This window comes from Falco biarmicus, chromosome 9 (assembly GCF_023638135.1).
Source record: "Falco biarmicus isolate bFalBia1 chromosome 9, bFalBia1.pri, whole genome shotgun sequence".
Lineage (NCBI taxonomy): Eukaryota > Metazoa > Chordata > Aves > Falconiformes > Falconidae > Falco > Falco biarmicus.
In genome coordinates, this window is record NC_079296.1 from 39,892,123 (window position 1) to 39,912,748 (window position 20,626).

A 20,626-nucleotide genomic window follows, 5' to 3' on the forward strand; every position below is an offset into this window, starting at 1 on the left:
GACATGGTGTTTTATCCGAGGAATAAATGGAACTCCCAAGCAGGGCTGCTGTTTCTCCTTTTCCTCTGCTGTTGGGTAGGCTTTTGTAAGAAACATTGTATTTTAAAGAGTTAAGTGACACAGTAACTGAGAAATATATCTTTATTATTAGAATGTTTATATTCTAAAAACTTTTATCTGGGGTTACAGTACAATCCAATTTCTTTCTAATTAACTAACCTGTCATTTCTTCAGCAAGTAACTGTAACGTAGGCTTTGAAAAGTTTAAGAACATGCAAATTCTTCTACTCTCTTTTTCTCTTCCTCCCCCAAAAGGACAACTTACAGTCAAGATTTTGGCATGATAAATAATAAAATAAACATCTCATTTGTGAACTAGTAGTTGCACTTAACTTTGGTGACTAACAGAGGAGATAGGCATTTTAAAGTAAAAATATTCTTTCAGTGTAAAGTGGATAAAGGAACAGATTTTTATTTCTGTTATCTTTCGAAAGTTCACCTTCATTATCTTCAAAAAAGGTCATTTTTTCAGGTTTATAAAAGGATGTGGAAAGTAACTGGAAAAAACTCAAGGATGTTTCTATTTTGTGGCTTGCCTAAGAAAGTTGTTGCGACACTATCTGACCTAAGCCCATGCAACACAATTAACAACTCCTTTTCACCATACACAATGCCTAGCATAAGGCCAAGTGTGGCCTTGTGATGTAGTTAAATAAATATTAAAATGTCATTTCAACCTAAATACCTGAATTGATTTTACACTGTGACTTCCTACTGAAACAGTGTTGAGAAACTTTAAACATACATTTGATTGTTCCATATACACTGATTAAAATAAAAGTGAGGAATAATACTATCTTTCTTCACTCTGCTACTTTCTTGGGAGCTCTGTGCACTGACACTGTGTGACATCTGTAGTTACCTGATCCTAGCTGACTGATCAGTCATCTTCTGCTTTAAAAATATTGCAACTCAGGTGCTTATTGCAGCAGTAATCATAGCGATACACTCTCTTTTAATACTCAGTTCTGCTTACAGTCATAGTTATAAAAAATGAAAAACATTTTTCACAAATCTTTGTACACATACTGTAAAAAATCACCTTCCACATAAACAATTTACATCTGTTATGAGCATTTAAAAAATAAATTACACAGACTTGTCTCACCTATCCTTTCTTTCCTTGAGAAAACAAATCTCATAAGTAACATCAACAGGATGTTCACATCTGTAAACATGGCATGACGATTCATGTTACCAAAAAACTGTACACACAAAAAATCATCTTGATAAATACTCTGGTATATAAGGATCCTTTTAATTGGCACAAACCAATGTAAACATGTAAATTCCTGTCCTGCAATTGTCTCTAACTTCCTTGCTCTTGGGTTTTTAGTTGAAATCCAGGGATCTCTCAGCCCTGTAAAGATTCTTCAGAAATGAAAATGTGAAGGATTTTGGTTATGATCATAGCCATTTTAGGCACCTCATGCCTAAAGTCAAGCACAGGCATAGAACGTGGTGCCATGGAATGTAAGCAGGTTGCTTTTGCCTTTAACTGGCTGTGCCACAGCTGATAACCTAATTGCTGGCACCTGGTACTGAAAGGTCTCCTCTGGCTCCATGCGGTCCGTGCTTGTCAGGGCTGCGGTACCAGACTGGTCTCCTTGCTAAGTGACACCAGAGGCTGGTACATACAGCAAAGCCACAAAGCTTCTGGAATTTGAAAGCTGTGCTTGAGACAGCCGAGCTGCCCAAGCTTGTATCAACAGACAATGTGGCTGCTGGCAGGATCAAGCAGTTTAATTTATGTAATAAAATACAGAAATGTGCCTGACTAGACTTATGGCAGAAAATCCAAGGTAGTAATCTACTGCTGTGAACAGCCTTCAAGCAACTCAAGTATACCTTTTGCACCTAAGTATGGTTGTGCAGGCAACAGTTAATCATTGATCTTATACCGACCTAAGCTGAAAGACTGAATATTTAGGTGCCGATTAAATGGATTCTTCTGAACTTCATCAACAGCACAGATGGAAAAAAATTACCAAGCCACATGCTGCCACTAAAATAATTAAACATACAGCTACAGTACTGCCCAGCAAGATAACTGCAGTCATTTAAAATAAGCTCTATAAATAAATAAATAGAAAAACCTCCATGTAAACTGAATAAAATGTCACTTCTTTTATAGCCCCCAAAGAGGGAATGGCGTTACTAAATAATACAAATCTTCCATACTGTATATATTTCTATATATTATATCTGATATGTTTTGGCATGGCCAGATAGATAGGAAAAAGTAGGATGGCTAACTTCATTCAATATTTGTTCCGTTGAAGCCAAGCTCCTGTGTTACTATATATTGCTAACCATTCCTATAGCGGTTTGGCCTTTTTACCCATCTTTGATTTTACACTCACTTTCCTGGCAGAGCAGACTGGTTCAGCTTTCTTTTGTGCTCTCCATATTTCTCTCGGGCAGTCAACAGGTTCATAGAAGCATTTCAGTGGCTGCAAGCTGGTTTTTTCATCCTTTGCTTTTTTCAACAAGATTCTACCTTTTTGAAAGGAATGGGGCTTTGCTTCAGGGATATTATACAAAGCATGCTGACTTCCTCGGCTCCTGAAATTAATAATAGTGATTATTAACAAGTCTATCTTGCAAAGTGATAGGTCCCCCAAATGTCCCAAACCCATACATTTTTGAAGACAGAAATAGCCTTGTTTTACAGGACCAGGCTGAAAGTTACAAAGAGGGTTGCAAAATTAATTACACTTCTAAATACTCAAAAGCATCCCTTACTATAAGAACCCTTACATGTGTTACTGGTAGACTCTTCACGTGTGTTCATCTACACTTTTATTCAGATAGCATTCTGCTGATTTTGGAGTGCTGAGAAATCATTGAGGTCTATATTCTCATAACTTGGTGATCTATAGGGATTTTAAAGATGCACATGTTCATAGCGACCTTCTGTGAAGAATGTGGAAAACCACACAACATCAGTAACAGTAGAAAATGGATACAGAGACTGTAGGAACTTCTTGGCAGGACCTCAGCACTGTCCTGGACTGTGGCCAGGCCCCAGGGAACTGCTGCTACTAATGGCCAGTAGCTCAGGTAACTCCATGCTCTGCCTTTGTCCTGGCCACCCATCTAGGGAAACTATAGCTTTACTTTTAGGCTTTGATTTGAAATGGGAGAAGAGGAAAGGGAAATACAGAAACTGGTGGGAGTAAGGGTACAAAAGCTTACAGGCCAAAGCAATCTGAATTCTTTGTTCTCTCTGTTATGGTTCAAGCCCAGCAGGATTTGCTGAAATCAGTGAGCTCAGATGGAGTGATGGCACAGCGCCTGGTGCTGCAAAGGCTGAACCATGCCCTCTGCTCTGAAATTTTAAGTTGAAACTGCAGTTCCACAGTTTGGCTGAGTAAGATTGTTGCAGTTCCTTTTAAAATAATCTTAAAATGTTTTACATCAGATAAATGTGGTCTAACGGTAGCACTATGAACGTAAGGCACCAGCTCATGTCTGCCCAGCTACTGTGACTGAAGTGAAGAACAGATGTGCTGATGTACAAGTTGATCTCTTAAGGGTTCCCGTAGGGCTATTTTCCATAGCTTGTTATTTTTGGAAACCATGGATCGTGTAATATTACTTCTTCTGGGAGTTAAACAATATTGCACACTTGACAAAACTAGTTTTGGAAAAAGCTGTGGTTGTTCAAGTGTGTACAGTGCAAGTCCTCTCCTGCTCTTTAAAAGGCTAGAAGGGTGTCACAAAAGCCTCTGTATTTGTTGGTGGGAGGCAGTGAGGGCCAGCTGACAGCACAGGAACGGAGCCTTACCTACAGAACAGTTTTACCTGGCTGGTAGATTTGCCAACCAGACTTCACTGTGGGGAAGTCTGGGGAGGAAAATGTTGTGCAGGACCAAGCTGGAGCCTGCAGGCACTGTGTCACACTGGGCTCGTGCAGGCCTGGGCTCTGACCACTTGCTGGGGGTTAGAAATGACTTGTGTAAATGCACAAGTGTTGGCCACTCCAGTTTATGATCACTCCTTGAGCACTGTTTTTAACAGTCCATTACTTAGTTGTTAAGACGTAGTGCTCTTGTTTTTCTCAGATGTTGTTATGGTGAAAAAGTTAGATCACTTATTCCCAAAGCACATGCAGGTGTTATTGCAGGTGATGTTAGTCACCCCTCCGCTGCACTGAATGATGCTATTAAAACCAGAAGGTGGTCAAGATTAATATCACCAGAAATATGGTCAGAGGGGATTGCCTAAAAGAGCTAAACTGTATTTAAATTGATCAAGTTTATGGAAGAGAAGATGGACATCTGTCCCTAATTCACAGTCAGAGTACCTAAGACAAATGAACACGTAGGTCATTGCACATGAAATGAAATGCTGCCAGCTCCAGATGTGGGAAATGTTTTTTCACTGAAAGCAGCAGCTCTGCAATATGAATGAATGTGAGAGTCTGAACTTCAGCTCAAACATATTCCTAATCTGTTGCATTATGAAGAAAGGCCGAAATGATGTGACTAAATGCACCCCGCTGCCACAGGCACTTAAGAACAATCCTATCCTTGCTGCATTTCACAAGCATCAAGTATTTTTCAAGACAGGTCTCATGATTTTGAGACCTAATTCTTAGCTTCTTCACAATGGGAGCTAGCATTTAAAGTTGATTCAGGCAGAGATGTGCTGGCAAGTCTCAGTGCCTTTGAGAAACAGTTAGTGAGCATCAGCAAAGGTCTGCCACGCTCTCAGCGCAGCATTTCCTGAAAACATCCAGGAGAAACTGGAGAAAAGGAACTGTGAAGCAAGGCAGAGGCCTTGGAGCAAGACAGATTGCAAGTCCAGCCACTGATCCCAAACAACGTAAGCCATCAGTGGCCTCAACCCCCCTGAGATTACACTGAATTTTCTGGATGGGTAGTAATGCTTCTCAATTCTTTTAACTGGTACGTATCATTAAAACCTTGTTTTATGTACTCAGCTGAGTTAGACCTCTTAAAAGCTGGTGTGGTGAATGCCAATGCTGGGTTCATCCACAGAACAGGCAGTGCAAAATAAAACTTCCCTACACCTCTGAGCATCCCCTCCTCTATCCTCTCTGCTTCATAGGACAAGTTGGGATATTTTTTATCTGGTAACTCCAAATAAAGGCTACTACTAAATTCTAGTTTTGATGTATCTTTTCAAATATCAATAGTTAAACAGAAACCTCTAAACAATTTCATATATGCCTTTGAACTCCCACTATTTTGCAGCAATTAATGGGTTTCACCAAACTGCATTATATTTAGACCAAAGACTTGTCAGTGGAAGGACTCATCTTACTGAGTCACTGAATTCACTGGTTATATTTTAATCCTGTTTTCCTTGATTCCAATCACATTAAGACATCTAGAAATGTGAAAAGTGCATACACGGTCAACTCAAAGTCTGCTTTGGACAATCAAGGTTTTCCAGAATCTCAATCAGTAGGGGAAAAAAAAAAGCTATAAATGCTATAAAAATAAAAAGTAGAAAAAATAAAGCTATAGCCCCATGCTGTTAATTATTAATTCAAATGCTTCTTACCAGCAAAAGGGTACTTGGCCAGTTGCCTGCTAGGACTAAGATACATGAAAACCAAAAACAATGCAAAGAGCAAAAATTCCCCCCTGCCCCCAACCCAGTAGGCTATACATTGTATTTTTAGTTTATTTTCCAGCCCATCCATCTGTTCACTTATATCTCAGTTTTCCAGTAATTCTTGAACCCACTGGTCAGACACAAATCTGGCAGGGATGCAGAAGTCCCATACCTGTGGTAATGGAACAAGTTTTATGGAAATAGGAAAAAGACCCAAACTCGTGTCCTGACTAAGAAAGGTTGCCCCAAGGAAGGATGCACTGCCTGACCATCACTTGGTCGAGCAGCATGCACGATGCTCTGAACCAGCTGCTGGGACTCATGACCAAGTCACAATGACATGGAAAATTAGTTCTGCTGCTCCCAGAACAGCTGCTTGAGTAACCTGAGATGTTAGTGCCCATGCTTTGTCAGGTCACTTGCTTGCTTACACGTGATTTTTAAGTCAAGAATGTTACTGTCAGTTAGGAAATGACAACCGTCTCTCTCCTACCTACAGAATGTTAAAGATATTTTCATCTGAAATTTGGCCTATGTTTGCTGAAGAGATTCAACTACTGTAGCTTTGCAATAGGCTATTACAGGCAGCAGGAAGAAGTAATTCGTTTAACAGAAAATTATTCTTTTTTTCTTCTTTAAGGAATACATGATTTTAGCTTTGAATTAGCAGAAATCTGTTTTTTCTCCGTTCCATGACATAAATACGTATCATACTTGGGTATAGAACCTGAACCAAACCCAGCGTGATTCAGGTTTTTGTATAAAGTGAAATGCAAAAGCAGAAATGTAAGCATATCAAGTTGCTGTATTTAAGAGGAAAAAAAAATATATACATACAGGCATCTGGGTTTCTTATTTAATGAAATGTCTGTAAGCTGCAAAGTAAACAGAAATAGGTTATTAATATTAAATCATCAAGTAATTAAAGTACAGGGATAAAATATTTGCAGTCTTAAGTCATATTTCAATTCTCACCCGCTATTAAAACTAGAATAATATGAAATAAACTGAAAAACCCCAAACTTTTACCAATTATTACTCCTCCAGCTTATTACATCTGTTTTTAAAATTTGTAACGTGTGAGTTGTTAGTGGTTGGATATTTTCCACGTTATTTTTATTGTAACTATAATCAAAGTAAATTGCTAAAGAAGTGTGGGCTGGGCAGAGATCTTTCACATTAAATTAAACAGTATGGATACAATGAGAAGTAATTATTGTGTTCAAGATAATTAATAAGGGACATTGCCTGAATAAGCTGTATTAAATTAACTTTCTCTCAGAGCCTTTAATTTTGCAGCGATATATCTCTTTCACAGAAGCAGCTAGGAAACTCAAGCTATGAGCCCTTGGCTCTGCCTACAGCAGCACTGAAGGGTGGGGGGCAAGAACGCAAGGATTTCTCTCCCTTTCCACCCCAAATCCTGAGACCAGTTAGGGACGACATAGCCTCAGTGCCAGCACAACTTTGTATAACTTCATTTTTTACAAGAGTTTGGTTCACAGTGTGGAAACACTTTGTCTAGTCCCTCTTTTAGTGGGGGTCAATAAAGGAGGTGTTGAATGCCAGCTCAGTTTGAATCAGTCTGGGTACTAAATTGGTTCTTTGTACTGATCTCCCATCAATGCTACTAGACTGAGCCTCTGAATATTATTTAATGAAGTCACTGAGCCAAGCAAGTCAGATCTGGCATCTGAAAATGATTATGTTCTTGTAAATGTTCCCTCTGTCCCTGGTATTGTCCACACTTTGCAGATGGATTTTTGCCCAGCCTAACTTTGCTTGTCATCTGTCTTGGAGTCTGGAGCCATCTCATGGTGTGCTTTTCTGTAATTACCTCCTGAAGGTCAGGCTGGTCAATATTTGGATGGATGACCTTAAAGGAATGCTGAAGTCACTCAGAAAGCAGGGCAGCTGCCTCAAAAAACAGTGCCTTCCCCAAGGGACACTGCTGAGCCAGGGAACCCGGTAAACACATCAAGAGCAGGAGAGATGATTTAATACTGAGGCCCATCTTTATGGTCCCCTTCAATGTTCTCACTGACACCCTTTGAGATGTCCTGCACTAGATTTCAGCACATCTACATTTATTCAGGTAAATAAAGCTCTTTGTCTTCCAGGTGGCTATGGGAACCTTTGCTCTGCACCATCACATACCTGTTCAGTGCTGTGTGTGATCAAATGCCTTTCCTCTCACATCCCAGAATGAGCATTACTCAGCATAGGCAGGATGGGGTATTATTCATTTAAACAGAAATGTTCCTTGGAAGTCATGCAGCTAAAACTTGCCATATAAATGTAATGCATTGTAGGGAAAACATTACATTAACAATGTTCAGACAGCTTTGGTTTCTAATCTGGGGGGGACAGACCTGTGGGAATCCATTCACCATTTCTAAGAGTCCCATGATAGGTAACTATACAGAGGCAAGCCGACTTGCCAGTAGGCTGACGTGTCCTCTGCAGGGATCCACATCTTTCCTGAAAATCTTCAGACATTTCAAAAAAACTGCCAAGTCACTAAATGACACAAAGGAAAGTCTTTGTTGCAAAGATAACAGCAGTAATAGCCAATGCTGGAAAAAAGATTTAAATATCTGGCAAATACTTCATTATTCTCTGCTCTCCCTTTGCCATCTTTGGCTATTTCTGCTCTTACACTCTCTGCTCCTTTCACTCATGTGAAGTAGCAGTTTAAAACATAAATAAAACACACCTAAAGAAACATTTTACAAATCCAGATCTGCCTGGAGCAGCAATTAGCCTGACCTACTGACCCCACATGTATGCAAACTCAAGTACTTTCCCTGTGATTGTGGGTGACAACAAAGGGAAGGACTCTGCTGGCTTACCACGTGCTCATTGATGTCAGTGTGGTTGCACACCATCTGCTGATTTTGGTAATATTCTAGCTGCCTTTCTGCCAGATCGACGCGCTGCAACAGGTTCTCAATGAAGTGCTGGAGCCTGGCTTTTCCCCGCACTTCTTTTTCTGCCGCTTCTTCCAGGAAGTGGTTGAAAGTAACAACTTCTCTGCAAGACAGAAACATTGCAAAGAGACCACATAAATAATGGGAAGGGCTCTGGTTTTGCCACTGTCAAAGAATTACTGATGCTTCTCCCCTTTTACACGGTGATAGCCCATGGTGGCTCATTACCATCCTTCACCTCTACTGAAAAACTTCAAGCTCTTTGTGGACACAGTGAAGATCTGGAAACATGAATGCTGATTTTAAGTTTATGGGCAGTGGGCTTGGGTTTTTTTGTCAAATTATTAAGTTTCTTGGAAATAGTCCTAAGTGGTCCACTGGGTAGAAATGTCATTAATCATCACCTCTCAAGGTATCTGCAGATAGCTACATCCATGTTCCTTTTTTTTTTTTTTTTTAAAACTTACTCATGTGATTATCAGCCCTAAAAATGAAGCGAAATGGATGAACCCCAAATTTAATCTTCCTGGTTCATCATAATCTTACAATGGTTGTTTAATGTTGCTGCTGCGGTGGTTCCTAAATTAAAAGACCTACTGTGGCCATTAAACTTTATTTTGGCTGTAATCCTGCAAGTCAAAATGCAGTGTTACGAACTGAAGCTAGTGGGAGCATGGGAGAATAACAGATAATCTACAGATTATAGACCAAGGAGTATGTGTGTGGGAAGACAAGTTTTAGGTCAGGAGTTTAGAAATGTTTCTTGTCTGGTAACACAATAGGAAGAAGCAGATAGCACCATTGACAGTGAAAGTTCCCAGCTCTGGATTGAGACATAGCTCATTCTGAAATGCTCTGCATACTATCTGTTTACTATCAGTAACTGAGCGACCATTTGGACCTCTGATATCAAGGAGTTTCTGGGTGGGAGAAGTTTGGTTACATAGTGAAGCATGTATTACAAAAAATGGCAAAACTGAGCCTACAGGACTTCCCCAGTTAATACATTCCTGGATAAATAATCTTGCTCTGCCAATGAAACCATGTTAATTTTTGCTTTGTACAAAACTGAGAGGGTGAGAGTTGGGGGAATCAATGCTTGCCAAATGATGATCACTTGGTAGAAATACACCACCTGAAGAAAGTGTTATAAGCTGAAACCAGGAAACAGTCTGTAGCAGAAATGAGCTTTCAAAGTTTAGCTTGTTTAGAATAAATCCAAAGTTTCTCTGTATTTGTTTTAACTCAGTATAGTTGTAGACAATTGGTTTAACGCTGTATAGTTGTTTTAACAGTGAGCGGTTCTGTACTAAGAAGAGTTAGGCACAAGTAGTCAGCTGTGGAAATTTGCCATCTAGGGTTCAGGCTGTGTCTGCTGGCTCTATACCACAGCAGATTGCAGTAAGAGGCTGTTTGCATGGCTAGAGTAGGTATTCAATGGTAGGAATGAGGCAAAACCAAGAAACTATTGTTTGGACAAAGGCCATTAATGAATATTAGTTTGTATTAACTCACCCACAAAATCTGGCTTAAACAGAGAGGTACCCTGTTTCTTAAACTCAACGAGTCCATTCCATTTCAAGGCTCTGTACAGTTTCTGTGATTATTAGCTTGCCCAGAGCAATCTGGTAATAAAAAGCCACTGAGGAATGCTTAGGAGGAAGCCAATCTAAACTCATTAAGGATAATTTTAGAGCTTTATTCTTACCACACTTACAGCATTAAAACTTCTTTGATTTCATGATGCCATTTCTGGTTCTGTGTTAGCAACGTGAAGCCATTGGCTCTATCGGGCTCCTTTTTTACAGTGGACAGAAGGCTCAAAAGGACAGAAACTCAGCAGGTTGGCTCCAAATCTCTTACCCTTTGGGTAAGGAAGGAGAACTGCGTGTGGTCTGCCAGGCTGCTGGCCCTCCAGCAGAAAGGCTAGGCAAAGCAAGGAGCTGCCAGCCTGGGACACCATGAGGATGTCCCTCCTGGGGCCACAGACAGCTTGTGTGTTTTGCTACAGCAGGAGGCCACAAACATCGAGCACCTGGCATTTGTTTTTAAAAGGGTGATAGTTTCAAGAATTCTAACATTTGTAGTTGTTTCAGCAAAGGTAGTTAAAAAGCATTCATTAATCGCCCGCTCTGTGGCACGAATAGATCACCCACAAATCTTCCTTTCCTACAAATATCTCATTAGTGAGCTGTGCCATAAGGGGGACAGGGGGAAGCAGGTTTTTTTCTGAAAGACTTGACTCAGATGACTATCAGGAGGAGAACAGATACATAATGTCAATAAATTCCCTAGTATTTTCCTTGCTTTCTAGACTACTCAAGCTAACTTGGCATTCTACTTGTCATTATTTGTAGGAACTGTTAACAGCAACAGTAGTAGTGTTTTCATAATTTTTCTCTGTTTAGCTGCCTCTGTACAGCCTATGAACCTGCCTTTAATGACTTGTATCTAAAATTTTTGCTTCGGGCTGAAATGGTACCAGCACTCTGTAAATTCCCTTTAGAAAGACAGGAGCTAGGATATATCCACCCACTAGGTCTCAGTCACAGGCCTTGTCCCGATAAGCAGCACTTCTGTCAGTTCAGCTCCTTTGTTTCCACTTCATTCTCATTTCTCAGAACAACAACATCAAGCCCCGAGGAGTGACTGCTAATAAGTCTCTCTACTTGCTCCCACACCTCTTCCTCAGAGAGCTCACTTGGTGCCAGAGCTATTATGCCTTAGTTACCTGAAGGCAGTTCTCAGAAGAACGTTTACCTTCCTCCCACCAGAACAATAGGGAAATGGTTCAAAGAACTCCTATAGCTTCCTGCAGCCCTTATTTATCTAATTGCCTTTCTTGTCTTGTAGTTTGCCCAGACTTTTTCTTAGTCACACTGATGACCCTCTCCCTTCAATTCTATTTCTACATATCTGTGATGGTTTTTTGCTTGTGTTATTTTACTTTCAGTTTATTTCTCCAGGACTGACTGCCAAGTTTTTTCGGATTATGTGATATGATTTCTATCTTTTACTCTCTGCTCTTACGCTTGTGGGAAGATGGATATTCACAGAGGTCAGAGGCTGCTCCTTATGAAGTCAGGGGGAAGCTGAGCCTGTGAATATTGTGGGGTCCACTTGGTAGAGGCATAAACCAGAGGACAGCAACATGGGCCCGCTGGGCTCTGTGCCTTGATAGAACAGCCTTGTCAGCAGCACTCACCTGAAACAGGAATCATTTGTTAAAAGCCTGGCTCAGACCTGAAGCGTTGCCCTTCCTAATGAGAGGTCTCTGCTACCCTGTGCCGACTCTTCTACATCTAGAACACTGCTGCTATATTGAGAAAAGGTTATATACAGTTATTAACTCCCCTTGTGAACTCCTCTGCTCTCAGCATCGTCTCTTTCCCACTCTGCTCTCTCCATTTGCTCTCTGCCTGTCAGCCTGCAGCCTCCTGCCCCTTTTCGCTCAGCTACACCCTGGCACTTGCTGTAGCACTGTAAGCTCTAGATCGTGCCACTAAATTTTCTGAGTGCAGTAGGTGATGCTCAGTGCAGCTCAGATCTCTGTAAATTTTTGTAATGGACAGCACAGTGATCTGATCTGTTTGTTCATCGTTTACTATACTAAGGTATATTGTATAGCAAAACATTTTGTTAGAGGGCTGTAACTGGGCAGCAGGGGGAAAGGTGGATTTTTTTGCTTTGACTTGGGTGCTCTTGTCAGACAAAACCTTTCAGAAGGAGGGATTGCTGCCACTGCCCTGAGAGCAGAGGGCACATCAAACTGCCAGCAGCTTGTAGCGAGGGAGAGGGAGAGTCAAGGGGGATGCAACCTGGGATGTGCCCACGAGGAGCAGAGGAGGTGCCTTTATTGCCAGGCTGCTAAAGAAGGCCTCTTCCCAGAGTTAGAGGAGTCTGGGGGAAATTTATTGCAATGCAGCAGGCAACTCAGAGGTACTCAGATGAAAAAAACAAGCGCAGAGGGAAAGACTCACTGCAGGCAAGAAAAAATGCTAATAAAGCTAATAAAGCTTTTTATTTTAATCTGACTCTGCCACTGACTTCACCTGCTATAGTTAACCAGACCTAGTTAGTGTGATGGTTTGCATTTCAGCTGTAGCCTAGTTCTCACAGAAAAATTGCAGACAGCTTGCCTTGAAACTTATCCTGAAACCTTTATGGAGGCTCTTACCATGAAACTGCATGAGATGTGGTAAATAAAGTTATAATCCGTAGATTTACTAGGTGACATCTATTCTTCTGCCTTCACCACACAGTGCTCCTTGCAGGAGCAGTAAGCAGCAGTTCTTGTTTACCAGAGCAGTTGCTGGCATGTGGACCCTGCAGATACCCTTAGTATTTGTATAACTTTCAGCAGTTAAGAATGTGATAGAGTAGACGAAGAGGCTGGGACAGCTCCAGCTCCTTAACAACTGACAAGAAAGGCTAATGATTTCTCACATTGCGACTGAGCCCTCCTACAGATGTGCAATACTGTTCCCAGGACTATTTACAGCAACTTCCGACACCTGCAACTGCTCTGTAGGTGGAGACAAGCATGAAGGATCTAAGCAGATTGTGCACCCAAATATCAAAACCCTGTAGAGAACTGCGTTTGGAATATCCATCTAAAATCAATAGAAAACCAATACTTATTTTATCTGAAGAAGGGCAAATTCCTACTACAGTAAGTAGTAAAGTGATTTACTTGTAAAATATTTAAAACATGTATATTCATTAAGTATTCATGCCACTGACCTGATCTATCATCGCATTGGTGTTACTGCCTGAAGGCTGCTGTTATTCACTGGGTTGTAGTTTCACATTCCTACACCACTTATCAGCATGTTCGATTAAGAGTTTGACACCTCCTCCCCTCAGAAAGTTATTGTCCTACCAGTTGCACCCATCCAGGGGGCTGTGCTCTACATCTGAGCCTTGAACTTACAGGGATGACACTGTGAAGATTAAAATGCTGTATTTCACAGAGCCATTCTGTGGGATAGTCATGCTACGCTTCAACTAATGCAGTTGGGGGAGAGTAATCTCTCAAGTGGGAAGATGAAAGGAAATGGGGAAGAGAGAATGTGACCACCTAAAACTGAGGGTGGAAGAACAGTGTGTAGTTGCAGTTATACTCCACTTAACAGCAAAATCAAACCTGTTTTGCTGTATAATTTGTATTTTAAGGAAAGCTGTTGTTTTAAAGCATAAATTGCAGTGATCTCAAAAGCCAGCTTTTAATCCCATTGTTAAGATGTTACTTGCACAGATAATTCCCTTAATTGCAAATTTAAGGTGAAGCCACTGGCAAGAATAACTACTCCCCACCACAGCTATTCTGAAATAGCCCTTGCACTCCAGGCTATGCCAGAGCAGAGACAGGACCAGTCAGTCTCAAAGCAAACACACTGAACTGGTTAAAGAAATTACTGTCAGAGATACGGCAACACACTACACTAATGCTCTCACCCTATAATTAGGAGGCAAAGCGCAATTGTTTAAGTCACGATTGAAGGTAGCTTCCAGTTGAGGACCGTAACTTCAAATGCTTACCCTATTCAGACCTACTGAAAATCAAACTCTACCAGTTTTATTTTCTTACATAAATTCCAGAAACAAGCCTTTCTGTGCCCTCTAGAAGTTAATTTCATTGCTGGTTTTAGTTTCAATGGTTTCCTTGATATCTTATTCAATGCACTCTTAACCCCTTTGGGCAGGCTTCTGTGTTATCCTTAAGATCACAGTACTCGGAGTTGCATTCTCCTTAATCAAACATTGAATAATACCTGTTGGGGCACATTTTCTAATTAAATCATTCCTTTGCTCAGCAGCTCTGCTGAAAGCTTGACCCTGTAGCCATCATTCATCAAAACTGTCCAGGACCCAAATGAGGCAGGTTGGTGAACTGGGACCCATCTTTGGTAGCTGTGTCTGCTTCTCTAAGAACACCCAGGTTTCTTCTCTCCCGCCCTCCAGATAATAAAATAAAAAGCATAGTGCATAGTAGCACAGCCATTTTTGTAAGGGAACAAAAATAAAATTTAACTAAAAAGATACCTTCACTTTATTTCTGCCTTTGTTGGACTACTATAGACTTTATTTAAAACAAAAAATAATCAACTGACAAGTCAAAAGAAGCAACCTTACTGACCCTACAAACCCTGCAAATGGGCAGCCTTGTACCTGCTGGTAGCCTAAACCAACACTCCTCCCTCTCACTGGAATGAGAGGTCAACAGTAGAACCTCATAGTGCTGTCATTTTAAATTAGTCCTTCGATTATCAACAACAACGTAATTCTGAGACGAATTTACTCCCTATAGAGTTATGAAGTTTACAGACTTGCTCCTTGCTTTGGAGAACACATCAGAGAAACCAGCTTCTGACAATGTGACCACTTGGTGGATCAGTTTTTATGTGTCAGTCTCACATGCTTGGTCCAGGCAAAGACTCAGGGGACACAGGCTTTTACAGGTAGAAATGAAATTCCATCAAGTCAAAGTGACCTGAGTAGTCTCCTGCCTCTGCTGAGGACTGCCAGTCACAGCAGTGCCATGTCTGCCTCCACTAGGCTGGGTACAAAGGAACGATGTGAGACCTAGAAGAGCTCCATCTCCTTATTCAGGAAACCCAGATGTTTAAAAAAAGTTTAGACCTCTCCTTCCTAAGCCTTCTTGGGGCTTCCTAAGCAAATTATTCTTGCTAACACATTTTTCCTTTCCTTTAACTTCCCTAATTTGAATTCACTATCGGATCCAAAATCAGAGTTGTTGCCCAAAACGCAATTGCACTGCTATTTTCTGTTGTCTTCTTGTATACCCGTCTAAAGAGGAAGTTTCTAAAATCCAAACCTTTTTTTTTTTTTCATAGCCAATTTATAGGTCAGAAGTGATGGTTAAACCCACAAATACACCCTCTTCTACCTTCCATATCTGCTTAATTCTTACATGTAGAAGCAGGTCTAGCCTAACAGCCCAGATAGGTCCCTGGTGTATCTAGGCAGATTTTATAAAGATAAAAATACACTGGATTGTTAAATTTAGTTATGGAGTAATTTGATCACTGATAGCAATTGCCCATTCATGTAAGATACTGTCAGAGTAGGTGGACATGGAGGAATGCTCAAATATGGGCCCAGTAAAAACATCTCTAACTTCTTTATCAAAACATGGTTATTTTTCCAAGAGTTTCTTAAAGGGATCCCCATAGAAGTTTCCAGCTGCTTCTCTGGAAGAGCCCCCAAAGAAGAGATTTTGTGACCTTATCTAAGATTTGGACTAGATTTCCCCCTCCCCCCCCCCCTTTGGACAGTTTATGGGGTTGGGTGCTTTGGTTTTGTTTGGTTGGATTTGTTTGGGTTGTTTTGTTTTGTTTGTTTGGGTTTTTTTACCCTCAAACTGATCTAGGGCAGCTGTATCTCAGTCTCTTGGAGATCTAGAAATGCATATTGATTATAAACCATTTCTTGCCTTCACATGCACCATATTCCATGATCTCTAGTATTAGGGACAACTGTTCAAAGACCAAGGGAAGATTGGTTTCCTTTACTTCCTTAGAAATAGGATAAGGAGGTGTTTCAAGGAAAGTGTTTTCTTTTTCCTCCTACAAAGAGGAAAGAGGAGGAAATTTTCAGCTACAGTGGCTCAATATCAATGCTGGTTTTGGGAAAAGTTATCCATATTCACAAGATTGCTTGCGAATTAAAAAAAAACAACCCCCAAAACCAAAAAACCAACAAAGAAACTGATGAAAGCATTTATTTCTGAAGGTCAGCAAGTATCAAAGCAGTCCCTAAGGACTGCCTTTGACTTTCCACAGTCTGCAGTAAGAACTCCTGCTTCTGCAATTTCCATTAAGCAGTCTTGTTTGGCTTTCTAATCATCTGGACTTCTTCCAGAAATCAAAGCCAAAGTTGAGATCCTCCTTTTTTGAAGGAGAAAGTCTTTTCAGCACACCAAATAAGTTTTTGAACACACAGAGGACTGAATACATAGCTAGGTCTCAGAATTTACCAACAGCCCATACGAAAATCAGGTAAGTGACATGGTTGTTAAAGTCATGAACATCCTTTCTTTGCCGCTCTACTAGAGCATACCGTCCAGTGCCTCCCTGCTGCTGGCACAAAGGTAAGCGTCCTAGGCATTTTTAGAGGTTCAAATCTGAACAGCTGCCTTTAGAAATACTAGTCCTGCTTTTACAAGTATTTCTTTACACCTGCCTTCCTTTCAATTTGTTCATTGTACAATGACCTTTTAACTGGAAAGACATCCAGTATATTTTTCTATGGCACTATCCCTTGTTACCCCTCAAGACAGGAAATGCAGGAACCATCTGAACAAGAAAAAAATACCGTATTTTCAGGTTTTCCTAGGTTTACCTATTCCTACGCCCTGCCTACCTTCCTGGTCTCCTTGAGAGTACCTTCGTAGTGACTTCTAGGAGGCAATGCTATGGGCTAGGCAGAGGCACGTGTGAGAACATACTATGACCTCCCTCAGTACTCTGAGCTGATACTCTTTCATCCTTTCCACTAGCATGCATTAGTCGTCTACCTTTAGAAATTAACACACCACTGTGTATTATCTATTCGCTCATTCCTATTGCTGCTTTTCTTTCCCATTTTTTTTTTACCTTCTTCACTGAAAGCTGAAGAAAGCTAGCAGTAATTCTAGAAGAGCAATACCCTGGGTACTCAGGTGAAGTCTCTTGTGCAGCTGCCTCTTCTTGTTAGTGTTTCTTACTAGTCAAATAACCTTCAGTGTTCCCTGTAACACCAACTTAGGAGCTACCTCCTGATCTGCTTACACACTCAGGCTTCTGCTTTAGAGATGACTAGAATTATAACAGCAATCATCTGAGCTCCTGTCCCTTTCCCAAGCCTGACAACGTCCTAGTGTGAAGGACAGTGTTTGCCCACTTCTCTCATTCTGTAAGACTGCCTTTTTTGGCTTCAGAACCACAGCCTGCCACTGCTGCTAGCAAGCAGTTTGCCAAGGGGGCAAGCGGTCTCTTCCTTGTGCCTTTTCCTAATATAGTTAACGAGGCAGCAAAAGTTGTGATTTTTTATTTTCCACAGATCAATGCCCTTTCCGTCCTCCCCATACCATACTCATTCTTTCTACCCAGATAACTCTACATCCCTTTCTCATTTTCCACAAGCTCTTTTCTTCTTCTGCAGTGCTGCAGAACTCCGATTTTGCTCCACTGAATGGCTTCTGCTTTCTCCTACAGTCATGTTCTTCCTATGGATCTCAAGCCTTGAATTTTAAAGACACATTCTGCATTTAGTTTGGGGCAAGGTTCATACCACAACTTTAGATACCTGAAGTTCAGCATCCAACCTAAGATGGCTGTTTATCTGAGGTCCCCCCTCTAGTCTGCAGAGGAAGGAAGAACCTCCACAGCGCAAGCCCTCCCCCTCTAAGATACTTCCTAGAGTAGGATGAATCACGCTGTGAAAGAGCCCATACGGAGAGGTCGGCTAGATGGGAATACCAAAACTGCTTCAAACTCTTATCTTCACAGCCTCCTTCCAGCATACTTTCAAATCTGTCTCAGTTTCACCTTGAGTCCTTCAGTCTTCTCTTCCATGGGGGTGACCTGATATTTTAAAAATCAGAGATTCTGTTGAATACCCCTCAAGGGAGATACAAAGCCCAGGGGCTCAAGTCCCACCACCTCTGCTGTCCCCTCTTCTGGGAGATCTACAGGACTGCCTCAAGACAGACGACTCCTACTGATACAAAAGCCATCATAATTTCTAGTACTTAGACTACAGGAAGGAATGATGAAAGCCCTCCAAGCTTCCTACACTGAACTCCTACACCACCTTCCTATTTCTAAGATCAGCGTCATGGCAACTAGCACTTCTCATCTTCCCCAAGTAAGCTGATGAATTCGTTTAGAGACACTCCATTACCAAGGCTCTTTATTTGCATTCCTCTAAAATAAGTTGTGTTGCTCTGAAAAGCCTGAAAGGTTTCAGCAAGTGCTGAATAAACCAAGTAGTTCATGTATAAATAATATAGCAGCTATCACTACATTTTTAATGGATGCATCACAAATGTATTTTTAGATGGCCTAGGTTAGTCGGAACGATTCTGGCATCTGCTTCCCATTCCCATAAAAGCAATTTGAGTTTCCGTGTCCATCTAGAACACCTGCTTGGATGTGGCCTTTCCAGCACCGTCTCCAGTACAGCTTTGGGCTGCACAGGAGACCATCCCACTCCACGGGCAGCCTGCTGACTGTGGTGGGATGTCTTCAGGGACAAGGTGCTATTCAGTATTCGCACATACTTCCTCCAGCACTTACCCACCCATCTCTTCTTAAAAAGATGACAGATTAGAGGCGTCAGTGTAAATCAGATTACATGCTGATGAGAGCTTCTACTTGGCCCTACCCTCACAAAACCTGGAACACAACACGGGCATGGGCAGAGCGTAAAAGGTAGTCACCGGGGAGTCAAGCATGAAAGCTACTTGCTCGGGAAGCCGTCCCCTGCAAGGCAGGGGATGTGGTCACATGCGCTACAACTCGAGCAATACAGTGCTCAGAAGCTGGTGAGCAGCAGGCCCTTTCATAACCAGCAAGCAACCCACCCATCCCCTCTCTGCTCCCCCACAGGCTCCACTCGCACAGGCGCCGGGCAGCCCGCCCAAAGCCATCAGCTCTGGCCTCCCCGCTTACTCCTCTTTCCGGTGAAGCTCCTCCTCAGACTCGGAGAGGCGCTGCTTCAGGGCTGCGATCATCTCCACCGCCACGTCCACCTGCCTGCTCAGAGCCCGCTCCCGCCGCTGCACCTCCTGCTTCTTCTGGGACAGCTGCACAAAAGCCGCCCGCACCTCCAGCAGCTCGGCCGTCTTCTGGGCCAGCTCTTTGGTAAGCTTGTCGATTCGCTTCTCAATCGTTTTGTCCACGGCCTCTACCATCCTGTTAAACTTTTCTCTGACGTGTGCCTCGAAGGAGGCTTTGGAGTCAGCGGCCGGGAGGCCGGGTTTAGAAACCTGCTCGCTGGGAGAGTCAGCCGACACATAGTTGGCAACGTAGGAGACGGGACGCTCGGCTTCCACCTCCAGAGGCTGCCCGCTCCCGCAGGAGGCATCGCAGAAATTCAGGTAGGAGCCCTTGGGCTGAATGGCGCCGCCGGAGCTTCCCGGGCCACCCTGGGTGGCAGGCTCCGGCGGGGAGCCCAGTTCCGCGTCCTTCAGGGGCGAGAAGAGGCTGCCCTTGCTCAGGAGGCTGCGCTCCTCGTAGCTGTGGCTGTACTCCAGGTGCACCCGCAGGGAGGACAGGCTCCGGAACCTGGTGTTGTCGCCGCATCGCGGGCAGCGGAAGGGGAGGCTGATGCTCCCGAGCGGCTCCTGCCAGGGGTGCCTGCCTTCATCCCGGGCCGTCTGTTGCATTCCTCGCCGGGCCCTGGCTGGGAGGACACAGCCCGCGTCCGCGCCCGCCCGGGGCCGGAGCAGCCCGGCAGGCCCGCCGGGAAACTTGGGAAACTTTCCCGGTGATTTTTCAGGGGTACCGCGCCATCTCCGCCCGGGGACGCGCCCGCCCGGCGCGGCGCGGCCCGGCCAGCCGCAGGGCCCCGGCGACGCTGGGAAGCTCCGCTCGCCTCGGCCGCCGCCCGGGCCTTGCCGGGGCGGAGCGAGGCCGGGCCCCGGCTCAGCGCGGGCCTCAGCCGGCCGCAAGGTCGCCGCCCCCGCGCCGCCGCACTCACCGGACTTGTTGCTGGCGGCGGCGGGGAAGCCGTTTTCAGCAGAGCCGTAAATCAGGCCGAGCGCGGCGCCGCCGCCACACGCTCTCGCCGCCCGGCCGCCGCCGCGGGGCGGGGCGGGGCGGGGCGGGGCTGCCGGCGGGCGGAGGCGGGGCGGGAGGCGCCGGCGGGCGGGGCACCGGGGTCGCCCCCCTCCCGAGGAGCCGGCGTCTGACCCCGCTGGGCCTGGGCGCCGGGTGGGTGGGGTGGCGGGGTGTTGCGGGGGCCCCGGTGGCGGCCGTGAAGCGGCAGTGAGGCGTGCGGGGCGTGTCGGCGGGGCGCTGGAGGATCAGGCAATTAAAAGA

The 20,626-nt window shown here is 43.5% G+C and overlaps 1 protein-coding gene across 1 annotated transcript; it reads right to left on the bottom strand.

Moving 5' to 3' along the window:
- Positions 1 to 127: 127 nt before the first annotated feature.
- On the bottom strand, positions 128 to 20,402 carry ZNF365 (zinc finger protein 365). Its single transcript, XM_056352276.1, has 4 exons — positions 19,256 to 20,402; positions 8,502 to 8,682; positions 6,487 to 6,524; positions 128 to 2,625 (listed from the first exon to the last, which is right to left on the bottom strand). Exons 1-4 carry the CDS (start codon positions 19,969 to 19,971, stop codon positions 2,379 to 2,381), a joined length of 1,182 nt encoding a protein of 393 aa, XP_056208251.1. The 5' UTR covers positions 19,972 to 20,402; the 3' UTR covers positions 128 to 2,378.
- Positions 20,403 to 20,626: the final 224 nt, after the last annotated feature.

Excerpts from the sequence above, each read along its gene's own strand:
- ZNF365 (XM_056352276.1), bottom strand. The coding sequence starts at position 19,971 with ATGCAACAGACGGCCCGGGATGAAGGCAGGCACCCCTGGCAGGAGCCG. Across the intron at positions 8,683-19,255 it reads GAGCTTCACCGGAAAGAGGA|AGAAGTTGTTACTTTCAACC; the intron begins GTAAGCGGGGAG and ends TCTGTCTTGCAG. Across the intron at positions 6,525-8,501 it reads CTGACATCAATGAGCACGTG|CTTACAGACATTTCATTAAA; the intron begins GTAAGCCAGCAG and ends TTTACTTTGCAG.